The following is an 11,231-nucleotide window of genomic DNA, read 5'->3' as shown; positions in this document are numbered from 1 at the left end:
TGATGTGATGCAGTATGAACGTCATGGATAATTCAGACCAATGGGGAAAAACAGAATCAAAAACACTGTTTAAACACCTTCCATCCTCCTCACCCCGCCCCTCTTGAAGACTCCTGACCAACTTAACAGCACAATGCATATGCTAACAAATTTAAACAAAGCTTTTATTAGCATATGTATTGTGCTGTTAAAGCCATATAAAGAATGAATGCCCTCGCTAGCCACGTTCTGCTCCTTTAAGGAGCAGAATGCAGCCCCACCCCACCTCCAGAGAAGGGGGCTAGCCCCAAGTCTTTCCGCTACCCCAGACCTGCTAAAAATCTCTTGCTGGTACTGCGTACTGGAGGGTGCCGCCCGACTTGCCCTGCTGCCTGGATTCCCTGCAGCGCCGCACCTGCCCGAGGTTCAGGGGTGGCACCAGTCACTTCCACCCGAGGCCCTGCCCCTGGCTAGGCCAGAAGCCAGAGCTGGGAAGTAGTAAGAGCTGCCCAGGGAACCCAGGCCACTGTCGGGAACCCCGGAGTCCTAGACTCTCCATCTGCCCTGGGTGGCACGTCCCAGGGAGTGGGAACACCAGCCTGGGGCTACTCTTGAGCGTCCCCGATGCTCTGCAGCGCTGGTCACCGCCTGCCTCTGGCATCTGGCTTGGCCAGGGGGCGGGGCCTTGGGGGAAGAGGAGGAGCCAGGGGCGGGGCCCCAGAGGGGGGTGGGGCTCTGGCATATGTCCTGTTTTTTCATTTTGAAAATGGGGTCCCCCTGGAAGGGAGGCGAGGAGGGAGCAGCAGGCATGAGTGGAACGTGCGTGGGGGAGGGGGAAGCAGGAGGTCGAAATGGCGGCTCGTGCTACCTGAGGAGAAGGACACAGCGGGGGAAGAGGAAAGCGGGTGGCTACAGGGGAAGGAAGCAACAGGGCAGAGACTCGTAAATGGGTGCGGAAGGCCAGGTCTAGGGGAGAGGAGAGGAGAGGAGAGGCGGAGCGCGGCCGTTGCTTCCCCACCCTGGAGGAAGAGCCACGTCCTACCGCTCCTTTAGCTTTCCAGGCCACACTCAAGATGGCGGCCAGACGCAGTTAGGACGCACGCTAACGCCCCGCCCACTCCCTCTCTGATTGGCTGTCGCCGCCAGCAATCTGCAACGCCACCCAATCAGCCTTTTTGTTTGGCTGCTCCCCGAAAACGTGCGGCCTAGCACTGCTACGGCGTAGAGAAGAGCCTGGCGCCGCTAGCCGAGGGGTCCCGGCCGGGGGCGGGTTGGCCAGCATGAGCCGGCTGGGCCCTTTCCTGGTTGCGCCGCGCCTGCTCCGCCGGCCCTGGGTCCTGCCGAGGCGGCCTAGCGGCGTCTCCATAGTGACGGGACCCTGCGCGGGCCTAGCGGGGTCAGGCGCCGCCGCCTCCCTGTGCTCGGGCCCAGCGGCTCCGAGCCTGGCCATGGAGGAGCTGCTGAGCCGCTCCGTGCCCCCGCTGCCCCCCTACGAGACGCGGGAGAAGGCGCCGCCGCCGGCCGAGCTCCGCAGCGCGGAGTTCATGCGCTCCTACCGGGCCCTGGAGGCCGGGCCCCCGCGGGCGGAGCTGCTGGCCCGCCTGGCCCGGGACTTCGGCGTGGACCACGGACGGGTGGCCGAGTTCAGCGCCAAGGTGCTGCAGGCTCGGGAGCAGCAGAGGGAGCCGGGCGCCCTGCTCCAGGCCGAGGACCGGCTCCGTTACTACCTCAGCCCCCGCTACCGGGGCCTCTTCCAGCACCTGGGCCGGCTGGAGGGCGGGCTCCGCTTCCTGATGGAGCTCAGGGGCGACCTGGTGGAGGCGCTGGCGGCGCGGCATGCGGAGGGGCCGCACGTCAGGGTGAGGGGGGGGGGGGGCACGGGTGGTGTGCCATTGGGTCGCGGGGGGCAGTGGGGCTCCTAGGTGCCGGGCTGATGAGAGGGGGGCCCAGAGTTCGTCAGCCCCTTCCCCCCCCCCCCAACGTTTGTGTCAATGAAGTGAAATGAGAGGAGGTGGGCCCCAGCGAACAGGATGTACCTTGGGCCCCAGATTTCTCTCGAGGGGCCCGTCACGGCAATACAAATAATGATGAGGATGGTGTGAGGGGTGGGAAACCCAGCACGCTGTGGAGGAAATGGTGCACTGGTGGACATGGTATGGCATGGCACCGGGAAGACCAGCTGCCCGTGGTATAGGTTGCAGGTGGGAGCTGTTGTGTCTCTGCCAGCGGTTAGATGAGCCAGGAGGAAGGGGAGCCATTGGCACGAGGCAACACGCTTGTGGAAAATAATAACAGGACGTAGCAGGGCGTCCTGCAACTTGTGTGAGAATTTGCATTTTGGCAGGTGGAATAATTGGCTTGGTATGACATAACTGGTGAGGTGAATGTACTCTGATTCCAAGGATGTGCTTTAGCTACATTGGTACAACACACAGGGTATGTCTACACAGCATTTTGAAGAAAGCCTGCCAGCTCGGGTTGACACGCTCAGGGTAGTGGAGCTCAAATGGGTGCTTTAAAAATAGCTGTATAGACAGAGTCTTGTAGCTGTTGCTTGGGCTCTGAAGCCTAGAGAGTGGTGTGGGCTTCAGATCTGGAGCCGCAACTTCAAAGAGTGCTGTCTAGAGAGCAATTTGTAGAGTACTAGCATGAATACCATTAGCCTGAGTATGTCTCGAAGGCTCACTTCAAAATGCTGTGTAGAGGTGTAGTATAATGTTAATGAAGCAAGATGTTAGGAGGAGGTGTCATCCTGAGGTGTCTTGGCAGTGGCAAGCCAGCCCAAATGCCTGGGTCTCACTGCTTGGCAACAACATGGACAGTGCTATTTTTAGCGTGCTCTCTCAAGTGGTGCTAGAATGTGTCTGTTACCAAGGCTGGGAGGCATGCTCCCAGTGTAGACATACCCTAAGAAGCTACTACAGGAGAACCTCAGAATTACAAACTGACCAATTAACCACACACCTCATTTAGAACTGGAAGTACACAACCAGGCGGCAGCAGACACCCCCTCTTCTTCCCCTCTCCCCCCCACAAAAAAACCCCAAGTACTGTGTTAAACATAAACTACTAAAACAATAAAGGGAAAAAGGGAAAGCAGCATTTTTCATTTGCATAATAAGGTTTCAGAGCTGCATTAAGTCAATGTTCAGTTGTAAACTTTTGAAAGAACAACCATAATGTTTTATTCAGAGTTATGAACAACCTCCATTCCCAACGTGTTTGTAACTGAAGTTCTACTATATAAGTGTTAGCTCTGTCTCTCATCTGAGGCTTTAGTTTAGTCTATTCTCACTTGTTTACTACAGGAAACTAGATCTGAATTCTGTTTTATTTCTTTTACATAAGATGCACCTGTTAAATGTCAAGGAAATCCAAGGATTGCATATATCTCCAGAGTTGCCTCTCTACAAACTTCTTAATAGAAAAGAAAAAGAATAGAGGGAGGGCAATAGCTGAGTTTTAGTGTCTAGAGTTGTTAATTTTTTAAAAAATACTGCGCTATAGTTAGAGCTCTATCTTATTGTTTTTTGACTGGTCTTAACGAGTGAAGTCATGAGCTGGGCAAGGCTTGTGAATTTGAGCAATAAATGAGGGAAATATATCCAATTCTGGGACATGTATAGTGTGGTAACTACACATGCCTGGGATGTTTGTGAGGAATTTGTTTGAAATACTCTAAAATATATACATATTTTAGCATGTTTGGATAGTGTTGCAATTTTGAAACAACCACTTTAATGTTTTTGCTCATTTGTTTCTGATACTTGTGGATAGAGCCTTGCACGGGTGCAAAATCTATATCCACGGATGCAAATATCCACAGATATAAAGTGGTTATCCGGGGAGTTGCAGGGCTCTACCAGGAACTGCAATGGCAAAACCGCAGGAGATGCAGACCACTGGATGGAAGGGACTCCTGTCCGGGAGCGTATGAGCTGCTTGCACACACTAGCGTGACCAGGGACAGCTGCTGGTGAGCCTGGTGCCCACCCCAGTGAGCAGGGTGGGGGCTCGTACAGTCACTTCAGAGGACCTGCCCAGGATGGGCGCTGGCTCTTGCGAGCGACAGCCTGACATGCTGCTGCTTTTGCTACTGCATTTCCTGGTAGAGCCCTGCAGCTCACCAGATATCCACTTTATATCTATGGATATCCACATCTGCAGATATAAATTTTGTATCTGTGTAGGGCTCTTCTTGTGAATACATGTCAGTGTATCCTCATCAACCAATCAGACTGCTCTCTTAGTTCATTCTTCTAAAGATTGTTTTAATGATTGAAATTTTAAAGATAGTGTGGTAACTGCTGGTTTGTGTTTACAGTTCTGCAACTCCTGTTTGCTCAATATGAAACTAATGAAACCTTCTGATGCATATTTCCTTTATTCCCTGCAGGATGGGCAAACTCCATCCTCTAGTGAATTTTATGCAGTCTTTATAAAAGCATTTTTTTCCTGCAGTTCATGGCTCTGCTTTTTCCAGTTGGGGCCTTATGTCCAAACAGCTGGCCCATTGATTAATGAAATCTTATTTCATGTGCCAGCATTGTAATTCTTATTTTTGCAATCCCCCCCCCCCCCCCCCCCCGCACACACACACACACCTTGGTTGATAATGTCTCTGATTAGTGATCTGATATAGCTAAACTCATTAAGTTAACAGGAGAACAGTGGATGTCTCAGTGTGGTTTGTTTGTTTTAAATGGGTGGGGCACATCCCTCCTATTTTTTCTAGGTTATTATTGGCAGCCTTTCTTCAGGAAAATTACTTTGGCGCCATCGTATTATGCATTGGTTCCTTCAGTTCAGTAGAGAGGATTCATACAATGGGGTTTCGTAACTCAGCCCATGATATCTCTGTTTAAAGCTGAAATTATCTTGACTTGATTTTGATCACAAATCTTGTTGAAAAAAACAGAGTTCTCTTGGAAATGTTTATTCTCAGTATTGGTTATGACACTGAGATGGTTCAGTAACCACTGATCCTAGTCCGGCAGGTGATTAAAAAACAACTGTACTGCCCCCTATTGTCTTCCTCTGAGCTGAAGGAGGAGTGCTAGACTATAGAAAAGGGCACAGAAGAGTCTTCTCAGAACTTATGGTAAGGCTGGCAGCTGGATTCTGCAATACTAGAACTAAGTATGTGACCATTTCTCCATCAAAATCTTTACAAGTATTGTTTAAATGGAAGGATGGCAGACCATTTAGTGATTATTTCTCTACCACAGGTGCATTGCTATTGAATCATTACTGTAGTAGATGGTGAAATGGATGCAACATTTATCATTCTATAGTTATACCTGAGTATTTATATCTTCAGTGTAATGGATAAATAGACTTAGTTGGTCCAGTTTTTAAACCAGCTTATTGATGGTGAAAACTTAAATAAATAAAAGTGTTTGCATGAATTATACTGCTTTTGTCCAATGTTGAGATAAAAATCGTTAGGATGCAGAGAGGTAAGTCTCCTTCTGTGTTCACCTCATTTGATTCAGTTCCATAATGACACACTGCCCAGGTATTGTGTGCCTGGCTGTATCCGATTCTTAAATGTGGTTGGTTAATGGATGATGATAGGTGCCATGCACTGATGTGACTGAACTCCCTCTTTTTATGCATAATTCACAGTGGTGATCTTGATTTTTTTTTGTAAGTGGCATAGCTGTCATGAGCCTTATCAAGGCAGGTTTAGTTCAAAAGACTATTTTATTTGTAGCAAACAAAATCTAAGAAACTGAGTAGAATAGTCCCAATTTTCAGTTCAGGAAGACCAAAGAATCTGAACATAAACATTGAACAAGGCATTGTATACACACTGAATAGAAAAAGGAGTACTTGTGGCACCTTAGAGACTAGCAGATTTATTTGAGCATAAGCTTTTATGAGCTACAGCTCACTTCATTGGATGCATATGCTCAAATAAATTTGTTAGTCTCTAAGGTGCCACAAGTACTCCTTTTCGCGAATACAGACCAACACGGCTGCTACTCTGAACACTGAATAGAGGGTAGTATAAAGAAAAGAACACCCTGCAAATATGGAGGAATTTGTATTCAGGGTTAGTATTCTAAGGTAAAACAGCAGAATCATGACTAACGGCCCAGAGAAAATGACTAGACTCTTCATAGACTAGTTGCTAAGAAACAGTAAATGTCTTCCTGGTAGACTCATAGAAGATGATAGATACTTCTGACCCAGCTGCAGAACTGTTTAGACATATCTAGCAACAAAAGTTCAGCTGTGGACTATGTTGGTGGTAACTATATAGCTCTTCCCCTGGGGGTATGCAAAATGCTTTTTGGTGTTCTGAGTCTGCTGTCGGACAGGGTGCGTACTCCCTTTTCCTTCAGCTAATGCAGCCATGGAAGGGCAACCCCACCTATATAGGTGGCCCCAAGAAAGTATTGTGCTCCTAAAATGGACTGCTATCTTTGCCTTAAACTCTTATATAAGACCTGCAGATCAGCGCAAAGTGCACTGCAAAATAAACAGTTTGCTGTTATTGATTTAGACCCAAGTGGCTACTAGTATTGAGGGTCTGATTAAAAATAGCCATGAATGCCTATAACCTTTGTGCACTTTGAAATGTCTTTAGTAGGGCTGTTGGTTAATCATATTTAATTTTGAGTTTATTGCATGAGTTAATTGCCATTAAAAAACTGCAGTTTTAATCACATTGTTTAACAATAGACTACCGATTGAAATATATTGAATATTTTTGGATGTTTTCTCTACATTTTTAAATATATTATTTCAGTTTGAATGCAGACTACAAAGTGCACACTGCTCACTTTACATTTTTTTATTTATAATTTTTACAGTGGAAATATTTGTAATCAAAACAGTATTTTTCAGTTCACCTCATACAATAATGCAATCTCTTTATTGTGAAAGTGCAACTTACAAATGTAGAATTCTTTTTACATAGCTGCACTCAAAACCAAAACAATATAAATGTAGAGCCTACAAGTCCACTCAGTCCGACTTCTTATTCAGCCGATCGCTAAGACAAACACGTTTGTTTACATTTACGGGAGATAATGCTGCCGGCTTCTTATTTACAGTGTCACCTGAAAGTGAACAGGCATTTGCATGGCACTTTTGTAGCCAGCGTTGCAAGGTGTTTACATGCCAGATATGCTGAACATGCGTATGCCCCTTCATGTTTTGGCTACCATTCCAGAGTACTTGCTTCCATGCTGATGATGCTCATTAGAAAAAAAAAAAAAAAAAAAGCATTAATTAAATTTTGACTGAACTTCTTGGAGGAAAATAGTATAGAATAGTCTCCCGCTCTGTTTTACACGCATTATGCCATGTATTTCATATTATAGCAGTCTCAAGTGATGACCCAGTAAATGCTGTTCATTTTAAGAACACTTTCACTGAAGATTTGACAAAACGCAAAGGTACCAATGTGGGATTTCTAAAGATAGCTACAGCACTCAACTCAAGGTTTAAGAATCTGAAGTGTCATCCAAAATCTGAAAGGGACGAGGTGTGGAGAATGCTTTCAGAAGTCTTAAAAGAGCAGCTCTCCAGTGCAGAAACTACAGAACCCAAACCATCAAAACAGAAAAAAATCAACCTTCTGTTGGTGGCATCTGACTCAGATGATGAAAGTGAACATGGGTCGGTCTGCACTGCTTTGGATTGTTATTGAGCAGAACCTGTCAGCATGGACACGTCCTCTGGAATGGTGGTTGAAGATGAAGTGGCATATGAATACACCAAGAAAATCTTTCCTGTGTAGACAAACCCTTAGAGGGACTGAGGATTTGGTTAAGTTGTCCAGCAAGGAAGCCTTAGGAGCAGGTAGCCTTGATAGAAAGAGCTTTGGCTGACACATTTTGGTATCCTTTGATTTGCCAGTAAAGCAAACCTCAGGAAAGGAGTAAATGTGGACTCCTTACAGTGTGCATAGACTGTTCAAAACAAGGTGGAAAAACCTCTTGCTTACAATGGAAAACAGTACCAAGTTACTTGCTTAATCTGCTGCAGTCTTTTCCCTGCATGACACTACAGTAGCATACATGAGGCAGAAAACTGCTGGAGATGGGCCTGGGAGCCTACTCTCAGTACAGGGGTCTTACCCCTGGCATTGGAGCTGGTAAGAGCTTTATAGCATGTTCCCACAACTTGTCCTCTGTCATGGGTGAGGTCAGAGTCCCCATAGCCAATAGAGGCATCTAGGAAACAACCATGTTTATTAGAGCCTCCCTGACTAATTTACACTGTGGGCTGTGTAGAATATGCCCCAGATATGTAGCGCACAAATGTGACTTAAAGCCACCTATGCCCCCTTCTATTTCCTAGCCCCATTCCTGTGGTTAGCACAAATGGAAGAACAGAGAATCTGGGCAACTGTGGTGTAATTTGGAACAAATACAATCTTCCTTCAAGTACATTGATTTTCAGTAGATACAATTAAATAGTGTATTTCATAAATATTTCTGTACCAGTAGTATGTAAACAGAAAGTTAATGGAAAATATATTAATTACTTAGAACAGTTTTCAGTAGAGGAAATTATATAAAAATTTCACCAAAGAGAGAGAAGAACAGTTTGGAGTTGTGCCCGTATACAGGAAACTTTAATATTTTGCTGTGTCCTGAATTTTTAAACAAGCTCCATCTTGTTAAACTGAGAGCTGAAGTTCAGATTTTGATAGCCAGAAGTTACTGACAGTTTTTTAATGATCTTTTTCTAAATCTGTAGGCATCAGTGTTATCTATGGAATGGTTTCATCGGGAGTAGTTGAGGTTTGGGGGTTTTGTTTGAAATATGTAGAGTATAAGAGCTGTGTGGGGAGGCTTGCAAAATATCATATTGTGCTTGAGTTAAACTAGTACTCTTGGTCCCTAAGGTTTTTTTTTTTTTTTTTCAGTGTTTACACTGCAAAGAAAAACCCACAGCATCTGGTGTTCACAGCCTGGGACAGTTGATTCGGGCTCCCATGATTCGGGCTGCGGGGCTAAAAATAGCAGTGTAGACATTAGGGTCTCAGGCTGGAACAAGGGCTCTGAAACCCAGGGAGCAGGGAGGGTCTGGGAGCCCAAGCGCCAGCCTGAGCATATTCACTGCTATTTTTAGTTCTGCTGAGCCCTGCAAGTGCTCTGAGACTTGGTACGGTGGGTTTTACTTTGCAGTGTAGACATAACTTTTATGAGATTAAACTCTTATTTTTCTTTTTGAGCGCGTGCACATGTCTTTTGTTTCATTTTTTACTGAGGAACTTTGGAGGGCTCTGATTATATTCAGAGCTTCCAATACGTGAAGTGTCCTTTTTGTTCACCTTCCCTCCCATGTCACTCTATCCCTTTTCTATTGAAGATGAGACAGATGTAGTGGGGCAGTACACACCCCTGCTCCTCAGCCTCCTCAGTAAAACCTGGTATTCATAAATACCAGTGAATGGTAAAGTCCTTTGTTTGTATTTAAGCTGCATTTAAATTAATGAAATGGCTAAACATCAGAAAACATTACGTAAGGTTCTGTTGCTGCAGTGCTTATCTTTTAAAGGCAGGCTGAAGAGTATAAACAAAAACACCACAAACTATGATGCACTTACAACTTAACAGATTCCTTTATGATTGATTTTTTCCCCCCTTATTCCTCTGCAACAAAAATAGAAAAAAATGTTTTTCTTTTCATGACAAAGTAACTTGTTCAGTTATGAAAGTCTGGGTGTCAAATTTAATTTTCTGTATGTTTTCTTATTCCATTTATGCAACTTGCTTGAATAGCTGGATTCTCTTGCAGTTTGGGACCCTATGAGAGTTAATTCTGTTTCCCCTTTATGGCCTCTCTCTCATTTTTTCACTTAGGCGTAGTGTGTGTGTGTATCTATCTGCCTAATGACTGATAAAGGAACAGAATTGCCTATTAATTTTTTGTCACTTATTACATTACTTGTTGGTTGTATGGAAATGATATTTATTTGAAGTCTCATCTGTGGCAGATATTTAATAGAACCCTTAATAGCCTCTGCTCTAGAATCCCACACTCTGCAGACAATAATAGCATTCGTGGTTCTCTGGAAGTCTGTGTCCCTGCTTCCCACCAAATGGCAGGAATTCAGTAGTTCAGCTATAGTGACTAGTGGGAGAGTGTGCTTCTCTAAGGAATGTGCTTAAGAACATAAATATGTACTTTGAGATAAACTTCATTTACATAATTTCTGTTGTGTTGTGCATTTGTTTCTCAGTCATATTAGGTGTTTATTAACATAATGCTTATGAACATAATTTTGTACAGTCCTGCTAATTAGGGCATAGATCAGATGGAAGTGCAACCGAAAGAAAACTACCTGCTGTCATACATTGCTGGAAAATGACACCTGATATTAAATCTGAGAGAATTTCATCTAGGAAGGAAGGCCAACAAAGTCTGGCTGGCTTCGAATTTTGACGCCTAGGTGAAGATTCACATTTGACTTCTTTCCTCTCTATGTGGCGAAGGATATGAGACCTTTTTAGATCTACAGTAGGGCTTAGGTAGTATTGTAAAATATGTGCCTCAAAAAATCCCAAACAACTTTCCATTTCAGCACATGTATGCCACTAAAGCCCTAATACTTTGGGGTGTGTGATGGGGGTTGAGACTCACCACCGCGGCACCTTCTGTTGGTACCTCCGGGAATTAGCTCAATCAATGTGGAGCGCCCTTTGCCAATGGTGTCCCGTCAGTCTCTCGCCCTCTGTTGGCATCTGGACCCGCGTTGTTCCCTTCTCACAGAGTCCTCTTCAGAACACTGCCCTACAGCAGTGCCCCCTAGTCAATGCTCACCCCCTTCCGGGGGGGGGGAGGGGGCATTTAATAGCAGTCTTTCCGCTTCACTCCAGCCACAGTGGCCAACCACTCCCACTAAAGTCTAACTCCTTCTGTCAGGGGTCGGGTGCAGTCCGCTATGGCCACTTCTAACAGCTGGGTGTAATACAATGGGGAAGGGGGGGAAAGGGAGACCCAGGCCCAGGGACCCTCTGGCAGCAGCCTCCCTGCCCTTCTTCGCTCCCCTTGTCCGCCTCTCCGTCCTGGGTCACTTCCCCTTTGGCCCCTTTGCACCTTGTGGGCCCTTGTATCAGGGCCTGCAGCTTGGCAGGTACCAGGCTAAAGTTCCTAATTGCCTTCTGTGGTGAGATAACTGGTTCTGTGGATGAAGGCAAAGCAGTGGACGTGTTATTGCTTGACTTTAGCAAAGCTTTTGACACGGTCTCCCACAGTATTCTTGTCAGCAAGTTAAAGAAGTATGG

The 11,231-nt window shown here is 45.7% G+C and overlaps 1 protein-coding gene across 2 annotated transcripts in view; it reads left to right on the top strand.

The window, feature by feature from the left end:
• Positions 1-751: 751 nt before the first annotated feature.
• MLYCD (malonyl-CoA decarboxylase) overlaps positions 752-11,231 on the top strand; it is a 46,143-nt gene continuing 35,663 nt past the window's right edge. Inside the window, exon 1 of one of the 2 annotated variants that reach the window (XM_007059319.4) lies at positions 752-1,838. In XM_007059319.4, the coding sequence (XP_007059381.3) occupies positions 1,260-1,838 (579 nt within the window). In that variant the 5' untranslated portion in view covers positions 752-1,259. The remainder of the gene's footprint in view (positions 1,839-11,231) is intronic. The other variant, XM_043526504.1, reaches the window with a different exon arrangement.

This window comes from Chelonia mydas, chromosome 12 (genome assembly GCF_015237465.2).
Source record: "Chelonia mydas isolate rCheMyd1 chromosome 12, rCheMyd1.pri.v2, whole genome shotgun sequence".
NCBI classification, from domain to species: Eukaryota; Metazoa; Chordata; order Testudines; family Cheloniidae; genus Chelonia; species Chelonia mydas.
The sequence above is the reverse complement of the archived record's forward strand: the minus strand, read 5'-3'. Positions and strand labels throughout refer to the sequence as shown.